Genomic DNA, 18,045 nt, shown 5'->3' with positions numbered 1-18,045 from the left:
ATGGAGCGTGAGATTGAGGCGGATCGATGCAGCGGCTGCAGGGATGCGGTTCTTGTATCAGTCTGTCATGGTGAAGAAAGAGCTGAACAGAAAGACAAAACTCTAGATTTACCAGTCAGTCTACATTCCTACCCTAACCTATGATCATGAGCTTTGGGTCATGACCGAAAGGAAAAAATCTCAGATACAATTGGCTGAAATGAGCTTCCTCCGTAGGGTGACTGGGCGCTCTTTTAGAGATAAGGTGAGGAGCTCAGTCACCAAGGAGGAGCTCGGAGTAGAGCCGCTACTCCTCCACATTGAGAGGAGTCAGCCGGGATGGCTCAGGCATCTGTATTCTGTACAAAGCATCACTGAATTTAAATAAGCAGTATGTCTCTTGACTTACAACAAAAACCTAACATTTCAAACCAACATGATGATGTGTGCTATAATTATATTGAGAGCACACCATCCAATCCCCTCAAAAAAAAAAAAAAAAAAAATCTTTAGAGAAAAGATAACCAGTCTTTCAATTACAGTAAATGCTATTCTGAGTTTTTCCATTATGAGACAGAAACACTGAGCCCAAGAAATGAAGAGCAGATTGCACCAAGATGCAGCAGTGAGAGCTGAATGCTTCTCCATCAACATTGCAGGGGCATCAAAAGCCTGCTGTGAAGGTGAGCTTGAGGAAGCGTGGAAACTGCAGAAACTGAGCCACTTTAGAAGTGAGAGGCTTTTGCCAAGATCAGCTTTAAGAGTTACTGTGATGAAGAGGGATGTCAGATTATTACTATTTTTCAATATCATTCATAGATAAATGTCAAAAGCTGAAGACTCTCTGAATGTATTTTTTTTGTACAAAAACTAAAGGACAATTTGTTAATTGTTGTTATCTATAGCTTTTCATGGAATGATTTTAATGGACAAATTGGGATCAAATGAAGTTATAGCTGGCTCCTCCAGTAAAAAGAATTTCATTTCTTTGGCAAAATCCTGCTGCTTCTCACGACAGTGGGATTTGCAGTCTTCAATATGTTTTCCAAAATTCCTCCTCATGTTGGCTTTTCTACTGATACTTCTCACAGTAAACCCCCAATGGAAAAGGAAACTGTTACATTAATTGAATATTTAAGCTGAATGACTTAAAAAGTTTGCACATCGTAGTTTTATCCCCTTATTTTAATCAGACCCCTGGTTACTCGGTTTTGATTTATCTTTCAAACTCCTGCTGTTTATTAAAACTGCCAAAGTTAGGCCACATTATAAATTCCATTAATAATTCAAAACAACAATAAAGAGACATTCTGCTGCAAATATACAATAAAGCCCAGAGTAGCACTCTTGATTTACATGTTTAATATTTTCTTAATCTATAATTTTTTGACTGCCATACACACTTTTAGCATCTGCTTATTTATTTTTTGTGAATTGGTGATGGAAACAAGAAGTCATGCGCTAAATGCTGTAAAAAAAATACATTTCTGTGTCTCTGGGGTTTTTAAATGCATATATTCCACAAAACTCTGTTGCAGCATGCATCTGTGGCACTGCAACCATGTCTCAATGGAAACCTGCTGCCCTCTTGTGACAAAGCTTACCGCAGTTAAAATTCTCAACTGAATATGTAATGAGGAAGTAGTCTGGTTGAGTTCAGTCATTAGCAGGTTTAAGTGCTCCTGTGATTGATATGAGAGGAAAAGCAATAATTGATGTTGTGTCATAAAAAGACTTGTCCAGGGCTCACTTTATTTGAATATTTTGCACAAAAATGGAGAAACCATTTTCACATTCACAATTTCTATCTGTAATAAATTGTCCTCAAAAGGATTGCATGAAATCATTTTACTGAAGCAAAAATTAGTAACTGGTTGAGACCAATCATCCCCGCATGCTGACGTAGAGACGTGGTCATTGGTGCATGCATGACATTTCCACAATGACATGTCACAATAACTATACTTTTTTTGTTTAGTTGATCATTTTTCACATGTGTTTTTGCATTCGTCCATGGAAACATGATTATCTTATCCTTAGTCCCACTTTAGGTTATCATTTAACCGGATGTGTGTGTTGAATGGATGTGTGTATTGATTTTAGACGACCCCAGTCGTTGAGTTGAGGAAGCTTAACTTCAGGTGAGGAGGTTGTCATAGTTTTGCTTTTTTCAATTTATTTATGAGTATTCTATACTTGCAGATAGAAAATCTACTCAAGCAGAGAAATTGGTTCCATCGTTGGGAAACAAAGACCTCCTGTTCAAGGTTCCTTCTCATTTCTGCTGAATATTTGACAATATTAATGGTGAATATTGGGATGTAATGTTGAGCTATAATGATCTATCTAATGTCACTGTAGACAGAAAGAAAGTCTTGCATGAAAGGAAACCACAGAAAAGCACATTTCTCATTTGCTCACTTCTCAGAATTTTATCTTGGACTCCAGCAACTTCTACAGCGTCACCATCCAGTCATGAATAAGATTCACCCGTGCATCACTCGGTTGTAATGCAAGCTTATTAAAACACAAAGTAAAAGTAAATCTAAAGAATAACCAGGTATTGAAGAAAGTTACAAGTTGAAGCTGTCTTGGAAAAAGGACCAGAATAACTCACACAAATAATTTGTTAACTATTGTAATCCTCAGAGACTGTCTGATTGTATTCACCACCAGAAAGCTTGTACGTTGTGTCAGACTGTGAAAACTCAAACAAAAACGTTTTGACCTTATTATATTCCACACTTGTATCACCAGGAATAAAAAACAAATCATAGGGAAAAATTAAGGTAGAATGTGACAGCTTTGGTACTGTGTGAAGAAGGCTGCAGGTCTGTAATGAGTTTAATGAACAAACAAAACAAGTGCCATTCCATCTCCTTTTCAAACACTAAAAATGTCTCTTTTATCAACGTATGTGTTACTTAATGATCATATTAACAATCGCTTCTACGGTTGAGCTGATTATTGCTCCAATGATATTTCTATCTCATTTTCTTTGTTTGTGTACATCATATACTAATAGATGCAAAACCAAATCTTTCTAGACTAACAAATGCAATTTTACCACAGTGCTTGGAAAATATGTCTCCTCTTCAATGATGTGCATTCAAACTGTGTATACAATCTGGCCAGTCTTGCCTGTTGCCACTGTATTTGTGAGAAACTGGACCTAAAAGCTTTATTCCAGTGACTCTTCCACATATTCAGTGTTTGTGAAGGCGCATAAGCTACAGAATGTTTTATAAAATCCTGTGTGCATTGCTCAAACCAAACCATGCTCAATAATAATTTAATTCAGTTTGATAATGAACAGAAATAAAATAATGCTTACTGGTGTGTAATTATTCAGAGGTATTAAGAGGGGTAAATTCATGTGCTTCTTCTGCAATTTTATGTTAAGTTGGTGGAAAGAAACATGCTTTCTTTGAAAGTCTTGTTTGAAACGAAAACAACTGTAGATTTGATTCAGTGTAAATACTCTAGTCTCTTATAAAAGTGTTTGGGCAGCTCTTCATATTGTTCTGGCTTTTCTCTTCACACTGATCTCTAAAATGACACAGACTAGTGGTTAAACAGAGGACGTGCAGCTTGGAGAGCTGCCAGACAAGAAGTCTACAGTGACCTCCAGTATGTTTTTTGAATTCTATGCTGGATTATATTTCCAGGATTATTTCAAAGAGCTTTACTGTATAGATGCAGTGTTGCTTGTATGTTTTGTTTATTGATTTGATATTGAATATTTATTGATTTATTTTCGCAAGATACAATCCCTCCTGCGTAATCACATGGATAGAAGTATTATTTATTCATTCGTCCACTATTTGAAAAAAGGTGAATTCCAACGCCTTCATTTCCTATGCTATCTATTCTATCATTTTATTCCGTTCAATTATCAACCAATGCGCATCGTCTGCGCATCTCATGCGCGTGCGGCGCGCAGGAGGCACCCGCGTGAACACGTTGGGAAGCTGACAAGGGATTGCCAAATCATTTCCTTGCCTGGGAATGACGTCCCTCCAACACATTCCAGTTATATTTAGAGCCTTTATAAAGTGGAGTCGCCCCCTAGGTTTTGTTGACTCTGCAGCAGGCAGCAGCAGTGGGAGTGCTGGCTGGAGACGTCCTCACTCTGACACTATGTGACCTATATACCTCCGATATTATACCTCAACATACATGTATATTAGTGTTTTATCTATTAAAACCCTTATGGATGTTTATTAATGAAATAAATGCAATCCTATTTTTATTTATTAATGTTGGTAAATTAAGTGATTTACGTTTATCCAAACATATACATTTATATATATAATTTGTGGATTATATAACCCACAAATAATTGTCTATAAGGTACGCACAGATTTGACCTGAAAGTGTGTGTTATTTACAGCTGATGTTGCGACACAGAGAGGAGTGCTGTGCCCCGGACCGGCTGAAATCCCCAGCTATGCTTTGTGGGTAAAGTGCGCCCTGGTATCCGCCCATATTCGCGTAAAGGAGGCCAAACAGAGCAGCTAGGCCGGACGCTGGATCAAATGGAAAGTTCAATCGATTAAATTTGGCCACTGTGCGTGTGGTGTTCTTTTTTTTTTTTTTTGAAAACTTGTTCCCGCTGCCGAAAACGACGACCGACCGAGCTAAATGCGGGCGTTTTGGTGAGAAATAGGAAATGCAGAGATCGTGCGAGGCGAGAGGATTATCAGCTTGACTTGTTTGGTCGCTACTTCGGACGCGGAACTCCACTCGCTTAAAAGGTAAAACAAACGGATAACATTCAGTCTTGTTGTCACTGTTTTGTCTGGTTTTATTTTTTTTCCGTCTCCTTTCGTGTTGCGGACAGGTGACCGTGTCCGCTGCGTTCACACACTTAAACAAACTGCTACCATGTTCATTTTCCTTGTTAGTGTAAAACTACGCCCAACGGTTAACCTCCAGTGTGGCCCTGCAATGCAGAGCAGGGAGCTAGCCTGTCAATGGCGGCGTCCAAATCTGCACCCTTCCTCTTTTGAATGAATGATTGCAGACGTGTCCGGGCGCACTGAGCGGACCGCACGGCTTTAACGGGTCACTGCGGCGGGGAAACACGCCGGGTTCGAGGCGCAGGTGCCGGGGAGAGGAGTTTAGAGGCTCCCGGGCGAGCTCCAGTGCTAAGCTAGTGCTAGCAGCAGTAGGCTACTTCTCGAGGTTTGCACCTTGAGTCGAGCCTGAGCCGTGGATTTACATCAAACTCCTCCAGACCTGCAAGGAGATCGGTCTGGATGTTTCTGCTCCTCTTACACTTTGTGTTAATTCACAGAGATGTAAAATGTTACAAAGTAGCCACATATGCAGGTGCCTCTAAAGGAAACGTGCCATTGAAAAGTCCATTGTTTTGTGAGTATTGTGGTTTGGTTAAAAAAAGTAAGAATCATTTCATACTATATTTTTCATTTCTTGTAAGCCATAATCATTGATAGTGTCCTAATTAATAATCTACTAAGTTTATATCAGTTTAATTGCATTGTAACTATTATATATGTTTGCACAAATAGCCTTATTTCTCATATGATGAATAAAAAAAAGTGGATGTAGTTGTGAAAACGTGGGGTATGGAGGACTGAAAGAAAACAACCTTGACTTGATATCCCCCCCCCCCCCCCAAATTAGATGCCACAATCATAACTTTAACACAGTTTGAATACATCACACTGTAATATGTCCACTTTCAGAAAATCTAATTTACTTATTGGATCACAAAGAAACCACCAGACAAACAGATGTAACATTTACTGCAGTCTGTAATTGAATTTCCACTTTAGCATAAGCTGTAAAGTGAGAGAAGCATTTGGCAGACAAAGTTATGGAAGCAATCTGAGACGGACTCCTTCAGGTAAGACAGCAGGCTCTCTGCTAGACTGAGGGGCCAGCTTATGAGTTAAAATCCCAGACTGCCAGGCACACAACTGATCATCTCAGAGACGGTTGAAAAAAGTGTTGTGAACATAAACATTATGAAACCACATTCTGGGTTTTGTCTGGACATTTCAACATGAATAGAGAGGAACTCCTCCCTGTGTGAAGGTCTGAGCACGATGTACTGTAAATCCTGAAAAGGCCAACTGCCACTGGTGATGGGAACTACTCCACAAAGCAAGCAGACAGCACAGAGCCTCCCAGCTGCTTGTCAGTTTTGGAGCCTTAATGTAACGTCATGGATTTCTGCCTGGGGTTAGTGTCTACTGTGTGACTGCAGCTCAGTAACACTGACTGTGTGGCTGGATTTAGACGTTTGGTAAATGGACGGCTTTATCTTTATTACTATTACCTCACTGTCTGATTACAGCTGATATGATGCCTGATAATTTAATCTCAGCAATTCAGTTTTGATTGAAAACAATTTTAAAGGGGTAAATGACAGTTCATTTACATTTTTGGGACTTTTAATTAATTTGATTGTCCGCCTGTCCTAAATTCAGTGTTTATAGTCCTTCATTTGGGCTCATTGTCATGCACATTAAGCATCATGTTGCAATTTTTGTGATTGTCTTATCTTCCACTAACCTCTTGTTAAATAGAATAAAGGTCTTGATGGTGTGCAGTGTAATTTTTTTGTGATTCAGAAGTGGTAATAAAACAAGACTGGAGGGTTTTTAAGTTATTCTTTGTTATGCTCATAGAACATTTTCTCTGTTGGCTAATTTGAAGCCTGCGGATTTCTGTCTGAGATCACAGATTGTCACACAGAAGAGACGGGTTGTAAATGGAGCTAAATGGCTAATTAAAAAAAACAAACTGTATTCAAAACATTCTAAGATACCTCTGAGCTACTTCTTTCAGCAGCTTTCTTTGTGCACTAGCTGAACTGTCGTACCATTCAACTGACTATGTAATAATATCACATATTAAACGCTCTTCTTTTGGTCCCACAGGTGAATCATGACAGAATATAAGCTGGTTGTGGTGGGAGCTGGTGGCGTTGGCAAGAGCGCACTTACCATTCAGCTCATCCAGAATCACTTTGTGGATGAATATGACCCCACCATTGAGGTAATGTATATTGCGTGTACTCCGGTTCGTCTGTTGTTATCTCAGTGGATTTTGTGTTTATGTTGGGGGCGATCAGAAAACAGGACCAAGGAGAAACTGTTCTGGAAAAGGAGTTATAGCAGGTTCTACAGGTTCTGGCTTTAAAAAGACACCAAACAGGTTTCTGATAGCTTTCTGTGTTTGCTTTTCTACTTTCTCAGCAGGCCAAAGTATGCAGAGTCAAATGTCCTGTCATGATTTAGTTTATTTATAGATGTTGTTGCAGATTAGAGTCGAGCTGTAGTTTATTTCAATGAAATCATGACTGCGCACCACTGTTTGTTGGAGCAGATTGAATCTGTGGGATGAAAACCTGAAATACTTTGACTTTTTGGAAACGAGGACATCATTGTCCTGTTGCAACATGAGACACTCCATAATTATACAGAGCCCTTGAGAATTATGTTATTTAAAATTTTATGGGTCATTTTTTGTCATTCTATCTTTAACCCTTTCTTTCATGCTGAACTGATAAGTCCCTGTGTTCTGATCTCTCTCTTACCTCTTCGTCTTTCAGGACTCCTACAGAAAGCAGGTAGTAATCGATGGGGAGACGTGTCTGCTGGACATCCTGGACACTGCAGGTCAGGAGGAGTACAGCGCCATGAGGGATCAGTACATGAGGACAGGAGAGGGCTTTCTGTGTGTCTTTGCCATCAACAACACCAAGTCCTTCGAGGACATTCACCACTATAGGTGAGCCAAGTGACGAAACATCGCTGCTGTCTGTAGATCTGTTGTGAGTGATCTGTCCTGCCCGCATTGTTCATGACTGAAAACCCTCTGGATTGTGAAGGTTTAATGACCTGCAATGTCTGGAGTTGAGCTCAGTGGAAATTCTATCTGGTTAATAATGTCAGAATTTGCTGCATATTTGAATATTTATTATGATAACACAAAAAAAACCCAAAGTGATTTAAAATCTGGGGTACAGTCTTTTTAAAATGTTTTTTTTCCCCCAATGTGTGCTTTTAAAATTGTGCAATACATTGACATCTCTGTCATGTGTGCGAATGTCCAGAGAACAGATTAAGCGGGTGAAGGACTCCGAGGACGTCCCCATGGTGTTGGTGGGCAACAAGTGTGACCTCCCGTCCCGGACAGTGGACACCAAGCAGGCTCAGGACTTAGCGCGCAGCTACGGCATTCCCTTTATCGAGACCTCAGCCAAAACCCGACAGGTGAGAGTTCAGCCGGGGATGACCACGCCCTTCAGCCATGACACGTCTCATTTATCACCACTGCCTCGGGATTCCAGTGCAGGGCTAACATGTTGAATGGCGAGGAAGGTGCATGTGGCCACAGAGATACTGGCATTCACTTGATAAATTTCACTTTTCACATGGAATTTAATTCCTTCTGGGAAATTTAACTTGTAATTTTGGCAAATGTCTGCACGCAGGCTTAATAATTTTGCTCCTTGGATCACAAGTACGAGGGACTCCTGTGGTGTTGTTGATTTGTTTCACATTCACTGTCCCTAACGGTGCCTTTTTTTTTTAATAATAAGGTTGCTTGGAAATTTCTCTGGCAATGACTTGTGCATCATTAAATCCTCTCTGGTTAATTGATTTTTTTAAAATAATGGGTGATAATGTAATCATTGCATGCTACTTTGTCATGGTTATGTGAAATTATATCCTCATTAGGGCCACCTGCAAAGGATCCTGCATTATAAATAATCAGTAAATTTGTGGCGAGGAGCCTGCATGAAAGGACAAACTGTCGGTAATTGCTCAAGCGGGTTAATGATTGTGCTTCCTGGTTACTGTGACTGGGTGCTGGCCGATTCGCCGCGGCGTCACAAATGATGGTGTGTGTTGGGAGCATGGCCTTTAGTCGCTGACTGGCTGATGGCGTGATCTGTACACAAATCTTTCTCGGTCTCTCTCAGCTGCGGTGAATCAGGGTTCCTTCTGGTGTGCTGGGAATTAATTGACACCATTTCTTGCAGCTTCCTTCACCTGCTCGAGGGTGCATCAGTAATTCACCGGTGTCAGACTAGCAGCTGTCATCGCTGCTCGTTCTTTGTCCAATCTCAGTGATTTTTCAGAAAAAAATCTTCATACAATTTTAATTTCTTTCATCAGTGCACTCTGAATGGTTAAGAGATTCTTTACCTTTAAACTTCAGTCACTCACTCTCTGCAGGCTTAGGTGGTAACCATTCAGAGATAACTTTCATTTAAATATATATATTTTTTAAACGAGTATTCTCTCACACTATAATCAACTCTCTATTGTCTTTATTCACTCTCAGTATGTCGCAGTCACTTTTGCACAGCTAAAAACGTCACTAATGTATGAGCTGGAACAGGAATTCGTAGGAAATTACAGTTCTGTCTGTTGCAATTCACTGTTTTTAAGCCAACAGGAGGTGAGTGTTCAGTGTTCACACGATTGATCTCAGGAGTCTTGGTGATGAGCAAAGCCACATAATGCAAGCAGGCCCACCGCAGTCCATCGATCTGCTTTGTTCCTTTGCATTTGTAGCTTGCAACACATGCGCCCATGCAGTCTGTATCCCCTCCCTGTGTTCCTCAGCATTGAGGAAAGTTGTGTCTCACACTGCAGAGAGTGGAAGATGCCTTTTACACTCTGGTACGGGAGATCAGGCTCTACCGGCTCAATAAGCTCAGCAAGGAAGAAAAGACTCCGCGCTGTGTCAAGCTTAAAAAGTGTGTTGTGATGTGAAAGGGGTAAGTGTATGCAGCCGTGCACCCTCCAGCTCTGTGTGCGTGCGTGCGTGTGTGCGTGTGTGTGTGTGTTGTCGGTGGGAACTGTAAATAAGGCGGTGGGAGAAGATGCCGAGCGAGAGCTGGTACTTGAAACGTTTTCAGAGCTAACCTGCTGGTTTCTACTGGGGCTGTGGTGAAGCTTTAACAGGAGGCTGAAGCAGCGGAACACTTCTTCCCTTTTTCGGTGTCTGTGTTTTTTGTGGTTGATTATTATTGAAGGTTGCTTTCACACTGGATTCTTTTATGTAGTTGAAGCATAACTTTGAACCTCACTGGATTCACGCACTGCACTGCCTTTTTCCCCCCCCCACAGATGGTTTTTTCTCCTAATTGCAGACAGATATCCTTGTTTTCTTAAAGAAAGGATGGTGCTGCATATTCAAAAACTATAATTTTTCATCGAACACCTCACTCTCCACTGAACTGAGTTTGTTCTTCTCTTTGAGTATTTTTGAAATAAAAGTAATTAAAGCGAAGTAATAAAAAGAGGACAACCAAAAGCTGCTCCAGTGGAAATAATTGCACATTCTCTTGCACTTTTAACAGCATTTAAAAAACTGAATTAAGTTCTCTTTTCCATGATTTTATCCAAAAAATTGCCATATAACTGAGATTACATATGATCATGTAGCATCATGTGTAGTAATGTAAGTACTGTTGATGTTTACTTGTTGAAATCCTGATTTCCATCCTTATAGCAAACAATCATTTGAACATGTCACTTTTTATATTAATTTTTATTGCCTTGGTAATTCAATAAAGAAAAAAGTTTGCATTTGTGCTCAGGTTCATTAACGATACTACTGTTTTCACTAAACAGCAGAATTTGAATTCTTTTTTTTTTATTCCTTAATTTCAGCTGACATGTTTACAGAAAATATATAATACTTATATTTTACCATCTGAGTTTTTTTTTTGTAATCAGAGGCTATAAGTATCACAAATAAATGTTTGTTATGAGCACTGAGATAACGGGCAAAACAAAGGATCGTTCATTGATATTATATATGGTTTTTTAACTGGACCTATGCATACAAAAAATGCATTTCACAGCTTTCATCAAATACCCCGTATGTCTGTTGTCCTTCCGAAGTAGAGTTTTAAAGAAGCTTTAATTTGGGTTTGTTCTTTCTGTTTATAGTTCAGAGAGATGTATTTATCTCCTGGTTCGTTGTTAAAAATGATGCCGCTGAACTGTGGAAGAATCGCTCCTAACACGTCACCCCTGAGAGGTCGACTCGGTATAAGATACTCGCTCTGCCCTCGCCTTCAAGAACACGTGTTCTCATGCCATTGTGAAACATTTCAGACTAACTGCCAGTGTGAAAGCGTCCTAACGTGCTGAAATCATCTTTGAGCTGCTGAGCCATCGTCTGTGATTCAAAGGAAATTCTGGTGAATCTGGGATTGAATCAGGTGCTGAAGTGTTGCCGCGGCGAGCGTCTGCTCGGAAACTCGCTGACACGTCTGCAATTTAAACGGCGTGTTTGTTGGTGCGAACAGTTTCCTTGCAGCTTCCGAAGCCCTCCGTCTTCTTTATTTCCCTGCTCTCTTTGTCACAGCCTGAAGTGACATCAGGCACTTTTACTCCACAGCTCCTTCCTGATTATTGCCACATTTATTGCGCTGCGTGAACCACTCGGGTGCTCTTATACCTGCATCAGTGTCACATCAACAGACACAAGCTGCATTTCCATGAAGCCTGTTATTCATCAATAATCACAATAAGAGGCCAGGGAGAGAATAAAAGTCTCTTCTAAATACTTCTATCTGAATAAATTGATGCACTCAAAAAGAAAACCTTCAGTTTTGAAAGCGGTTTGATTTTTCTTATGAACTCGGGGTTTTGTTCAGAGCAGAACATGCTCGCTCAATAAAATCAGGCACAGGTGCCTCTCCTGGGTTTTTCTTCTCTTTTAAGATCATTTTTGTCTGAGGTTGATCTCTCCAGAGAAGTCATAGAAGCAGATCATTCATAGACCTGTAGCACATGCAGCAAAGTGCATGTTGGTGGACTGCACAGACATGGAAACTGTAAACAGCATGGCTCGCTCTCATTTTAGTTTGCAGTGGGTATTGATTGCCTTCAAAAGGGGGAACCACTGGCTCATGTAACTGCAGCTACTGTCTGTCACTTTTATTTTGGAAGATGTTTTTAATCAGTGGTGTCAAACCGACGGATCCCTCTCTGACGTGTCGCACTGTATTACGCCAACATGATTTTTTGGAGATTTAACTTCAATCTGGTTTTACCTGACTGTAATAAACACAATAACTGCTGACCTTTTTAATTCCAACTATGATCACTTTTTACTATTTTGTGTCTCTTTTCTTTTCCAGGGAGTTGATGATGCCTTTTACACATTAGTGCGAGAAATCCGGAAGCATAAGGAGAAAATGAGCAAGGACGGCAAAAAGAAGAAAAAGAAGTCCAAGACAAAGTGTACACTGATGTGAATATCCACCCCTTTTCAAGACAGACTAAAAAGAAACTTTCTTCAACAGTTCAAGTAATACGTTTTGTACATTACACTAAATTATTAGCTTCTTGTTCAATACCCACAATACTAAACCCCACCTGAATTTTCTGCCTTTCTGTTATTTGCTACTTGGACACCAATAAGCTTCATTTCCAGTTTAGTGCCAGTTTTTCGATGCGTATTGGTCCAACAGCCTGATGACTTTAATTTTATAAGATTGTGAAGATTTGGATAATTTTATATTTAGCTGGGAGAGAAATGCGTCCCGAGTCGTATTTGACAAATTGCGCATTAAAAATTAATGCTAATTTTCCCCTTAGCTTAAATGGTTGAGACCTGCAAATATTGTGTAATACCCTCTGGGATGCCAAAGAATGAGTTTTCATCCCGCTCGCATAGAAAAATGGATATGAAGAAAGGACCAAGATTTAGCCAGACGAGATCCAAATGTCCCCCGCCACAGTGTAATGTCCCCTGTCTCCCACGACCTTTAGATAAGACTTAGTTATGTCACTGATAAATATGCATGCCAACCTCTACTCTTCTCCAAATGTTTTAACACCCTAATTAGCAATTAATTAATTTGCAGTTTGTCGATGCTTTGTACTGTGTGGGGAGTGATTTCTTGCCTACATGAGACGAGATTTTTTTTTTTTTTTTTTTTATTTTTTGCATGCATTGTGTCCTACATGACATGGGTCTTGCAAACGGCCTCTGTTTGATGCAATGATTGGCGCCTGCAGTGGGGATGCCTGACTCAAATGGATGTCGTACGGTCTGCTTTTTCAGGTTTAGAGGAAGTATTCACTTGACGGTGACCCATTTTCGTAACGGTAAACCGGGAATAACAGACAGCAGTGGCGTCGATAGCTCCACGTTGCCCAGACTTCTGCCTCTTATAACTTTAGGTTGAAAATTGATTACAGATTTCCAGCATTTCCCTAGGCCAAGGCTCGACTGTAGGACTGTTTTGATTCATCTTGACAATTAACGGTTGTCACTGCTCTGTGTTGCAGAAGAGCTCTGAACTTGTTCTCTTGCAGGACTTCATATTTAAGCAGTTTGTTTGGCTAAATGCTAAATTTACCTACCTACTAGCTGCCCTTTGCTGACTTTTTTTCCCCCAAAAAAAGCTGTCACCTAGTTGTGCTTGTGTTTGGCCTGGAAGCAGAATGCCTCCTTTAAGCAGCTGTCAGGAATATTTGTCTTGGTGTGGAGTCACAGAGGTTGTTCAAAATGTCGTCCAAATGGATTTTCAGACTCTTTTCCTTTCAGAGCTTTTCAGTTGTTTGTTTTTTTTTTTCCGATTCATTTGCTAAAATGTTGAAATTGCTCAGTGGCCTGCCTTTCAACAGAGATGATTGTCCAGCAAAAATAATTTGTCATTTTCTCTCACCGCACTAGTGTATCATTGTGATGTAACTGGAACGGATGTTTGTAAATGAGGCAATAATTGCCATCAAATTGGTTTTTAGACAAAATCGTCTGAAATTATTTAAAGAAGTCCTAGTTTCTTCCTTGGGTCAACCCATTGTTCACCCTTTTCTTATTGTGTTCACAAACCGTTTGCCTGGGGATTTTTGTTTGCCTTTTATCTTTGCATTAGGTGCTAAATTTAGACGGTAGGGAGAGCTGAAACCACATTTACTTTGTCCCATGTGCTCACAAGAGATACACACACTGTCAAGGGAGAGGGAGCAATATTATTCACACAGAAAATCCAGACACGATGCATTTTGTTTTCAGGATTAATGGATTTTGACCCACTTTATTATTACCTCTTTTTTTTTCATGAAGTAGATAAAAACTGTTAATGCAATTTTTAATTAAGGAACCCTCCTGTTAACAAATACTGTTGCAAAAGTAGTTTTACTGTAATGTTTGAAATGTTTCCACTTCCTTTTATTGCGTGCCAACAGCTGATTTCTGAAATGTATCATTTATACCTGGATCGTATTTTAACAACCTTTGTATAGTTGTGATACTGAAAGGTGCATATTTTGTAAATTGTGCTTCATTTGTTGGTGTGTCTTAATGAATGTTGCTTTAATGGAGTTTGGCTCCGCTCTGTGTATGTGACTAGAGAGTGTGACTGGGTCCAGGTCTAGGGAAGTGAATGAATGACCACTTTACAGCATACCTGTTGGGGGGGCAGTGTAGAGTGGTGATCTGATCTCAAATGAGTCTATTTTTTGCCATGAATCTCACCACTCCTATTTAATGTGTAATAAAGAACAAAGTAAAAGAGGAGCCTCGTTTTTTTTTTCTCCTTGTTTCTCATTTATTGCTCGGATTTATTAAAACTTGCATGAGCTAATTGCACTCCAGATCCATCGCAGCACTTTAAAACCGCCGCAGTAAATGGGAGCACAGTCTTTTTTTTATTGACACTGCTCGGTAGCACGAACGCCTGAAATGGCATTTTTCTAAAGGAGACATGGATTTTACAGTTCTCTTTCTCTGGTGTTTGAAGATCACGTCAATGTCGCCCAGCAGGTGGCACTCTTCACTCACATTGGCCAGACTCTTTCTTTTACGCCACAAAATCCATAAAGGGGCTTTTCTTCCACCGCCCACTCTACCAGACAGAGCGCGCCTAGTTTTAGCTTTTACAAGATGTGTGTGTGTGTGTGTGTGTGTCTTTATTTTAAAAATAAACAAGAACTAAAAATATTTATATGAGGGGAAAGATTTTGTTTGCTGAGCTTAAAGGCTCCCAGTGGTTAGAGCGGACATGGGAAGCACTTCATGCTTTAAGTTGATTATCTCTGGTGTTTAAATTAGATTAAATAGACAAATTTTCAAAAATAATTTCACAACAGCAAAGACGCGAGAATAATTTGTTTAAATAAGCAGAAGAATTGGCTCACTTTCTCTTCTAAATGAGAATTAATTTAATTCTAAGAGCATCAGATTGATTTTCTGTCGTTAAAGTGATCAGATCTGATGAAAATAACAACTGATGAACCATTATGAAATCAGTCATTATTCAGGATTGATTCCAGGGCTCTTGTTTTCCAAACCTTTTGATAACGGCTTTATTGTGAGATTCATTCGGAGGTGTACAGTTTTGTCTGATGCCTCAGCAGCTTGAGTTGTTCTTAAGGAAACTTAAGGTCAGCAAAACACAGTTTAACTGTGAAATTGTTTAAACATTAACTCTTTTTTTAAACAACGCTGATTTGCTTTCAGTCATTAATTTAAGGCTTAATTCATTTACTGTGTTTCTTGGAACTCAACTAATATGTATTAAAGTTGTCTGAATGAAGTGAAAACACCTCAAATGCATCATTTTCATGCTCTTTGTACTTTTGAAGGTGAATTAACTTTAACTTGGATAACAGCAAGATGTTACAGATCAATCATTCTAGTTTTATTAGCATGCATTGAAACTAAACATTTAGCTGAACTGATTTATCTGAGAGCAAAAGAGGAACATGTGACTCACTGAGAAACCTCTTGTTTCTGGTTACTACATTAACTATGACAGATCATATTCATAACAAATCTGGAGTTTAAACCATGAGCCTGGTTTGATTTCCAAGAACAGTTTCAACGTCTCCGGGAACAATTTTATGCAACATAAATTGCAGCTAATTTGGAGAAAGCATGTGAGTAATACAGCACCTACATTTTATACAATGAAGCTGGTGAAAAAAAAGTCAAACATACAGGCTGGGTATCGCGGTGCTGGACTTCAAGAAAGCTTCTTGATTAAATCAAACTTCATTTCCATCAGTAAATGCAGAAAGTTTAAGGAAAACGACAAGACGTTCGGTGAAATGATTTGCCCCCCCATACCGCTTTTTATCCATCTGTATTATTTTGGAGACCCAGAGTTTTTGTAAATATCCTTTATCAACTTCCCAAAACATAATATCACTCTTCCTGTTGTGTCTCAAATCTTCAGATTCACCAGAATGTTGCTTTTCAGAAACAAAATACCAAAATACTCACAATGCTCCACATGATAACTGGTGACTCAGACTGTGTCTACAGATGAATCCAAACAAAATCTGCAGAGAATCTGTTCAAAATCTGAGAGATCTGATCCGTGAGAATCCCACTCTTCCAAACGGGGACTTTTCCATTTTTCCCTCTTCCCTCCCTGCTCTGTGTGTCTGCGGCTCTCTAGCATCATGCCGACCAGTTGTCCCTGTGATTCTGCCTTCATTTTTATAGTCTGACTACAGAATGTTGTGACAACGTCATTGAAATTCAATTTATATGTCCAGTAACTTTGGTCACACGCCCTGACAAAACACTAAATAGTTTCCAGATGAAACTTGGACAAATATTTTGTCATTTTTGCAGACCAAATTCATTGTAGCCAATTGACAATTGTCACTGTGTATAATCATAATGTGGGTGGTTGAAAATCACTGAGACAGATGTTATTTTTTGTAAGTTTTATACATGAAAATAAAAGAAAATTAATATCCAAAGCGAGTGAAAGATGAATTAATCACTGGAACAAAACTGAATAGGCCGTTTCATTATGCTGTAACACTAAAACGCTGAGTGGTTCAAACATGTAAGAACACTTAACACAAAGAGTTACATCAACCAGATAAAGTTATCATGAATAATCAAAAAGAAATAAGATATATTGGTAGGTTTTAGCATATAACAATAAAAGCTGTGGGTTATTGTACTCACAAACCTTCCAAAATCAGATGTTGAAATAAGAACCTTTCGTCAACAATAATTTCTTGTAAATTTCATGACAGCAACACATTCAAATAACCAGAAATAAGTTAGATTTCGATCAGTAGGGTTTTCAGTAAGTATTTAGTGAGGCAGAGTTTATCAATTTGTAAAAATTGTGGAACAATTACAGAAAAAAAGGCAACAAGAAAATGTCATAAGATGTGAAGATCCCACCATCTACAGTGCCCGATGCCAGCAAATGAGTCAGAGCATGTGGATAAATCTCCGCGGATCGGGGACAGGGAAACAGTCCAGTACTGACTCCTCATGATCTTTGAGCTGTGAGGTGGGAACAGCGCAACTGTAAACAATTCACCATGCAACAAAGAATGCAAATGTACAGTAATACAAACACTGGATGTATGGATGGATGGACAAACACTGCTGCCTTCAAAGAACCAAAGTTGATTCAAAACAGACTAATGGAAAGAACATCACTGGTGAGGTGAATCAGGATTGTAATTTCTTTTCAGGAACCAAAAGGGTCATAACCAGTCGACTATAGAAGAGATGAATCGTTCCTATTATCAGAGCACGGCTCAAAAGACTGCATTTCTGATGATATGGGATTATATGAGTCTACAGTTTGGGGCAGCTTTACGTTTGTAAAAGTGCTTTAAATGCTATAAAGTAAACAGCGTTTGTAGAACAACTGCTCCCATCCTGACAAAATGGCTTTTAAGGAATGTCAGCAAGCCAGTGCTAAACCACACACTGCAGCCACCGCAACAGCTCCACTGTAAAAGAGTTTTTTTAATATTAATGATAAAAATAAATAATGTTTAGATTTTGCACAGAGGATAGAAATACAGATATCTAAGTTGTGGTGATAAAGCGCTGAGCTCAAAGCACTGTGTTAAATCCTGTGAATGACGGCCTCGTTAATCGTGACATGAACCCGCTCTCGTGCAGAGCTGTCAGAAATAACAGAGCAGTGTGAAACACATGACCTGTGTTTATGACGCCGTGAAGATTTCCAGCCTCAAAGTCCACATGAGAGACCATTTTAATGAGTGTGTTCCTTTTGAAGAAATCTCTGTGTTGTTTCGTTTGGAACATAAATGCCATTTG

The 18,045-nt window shown here is 39.4% G+C and overlaps 1 protein-coding gene across 2 annotated transcripts; it reads left to right on the top strand.

The window, feature by feature from the left end:
* The first annotated feature begins 4,369 nt into the window (after window positions 1-4,369).
* kras (v-Ki-ras2 Kirsten rat sarcoma viral oncogene homolog) lies at window positions 4,370-14,509 on the top strand. 2 transcript variants are annotated; one of them, XM_030095322.1, is made up of 6 exons: window positions 4,370-4,736; window positions 6,891-7,008; window positions 7,565-7,743; window positions 8,069-8,228; window positions 9,621-9,745; window positions 12,125-14,509. In XM_030095322.1, exons 2-5 carry the CDS (start codon window positions 6,898-6,900, stop codon window positions 9,738-9,740), a joined length of 570 nt encoding a protein of 189 aa, XP_029951182.1. In that variant the 5' UTR covers window positions 4,370-4,736; window positions 6,891-6,897; the 3' UTR covers window positions 9,741-9,745; window positions 12,125-14,509. The 2 variants fall into 2 exon arrangements, with proteins under 2 accessions (XP_029951182.1, XP_029951183.1); XM_030095323.1 differs by lacking the exon at window positions 9,621-9,745 and having other exon boundaries at window positions 4,371-4,736.
* The last annotated feature ends 3,536 nt before the right edge of the window (window positions 14,510-18,045 follow it).

This window comes from Salarias fasciatus, chromosome 7, assembly GCF_902148845.1.
Source record: "Salarias fasciatus chromosome 7, fSalaFa1.1, whole genome shotgun sequence".
NCBI lineage: Eukaryota > Metazoa > Chordata > Actinopteri > Blenniiformes > Blenniidae > Salarias > Salarias fasciatus.
Note: the sequence above shows the minus strand (reverse complement) of the source record. Positions and strands in the feature narration are given on the sequence as shown.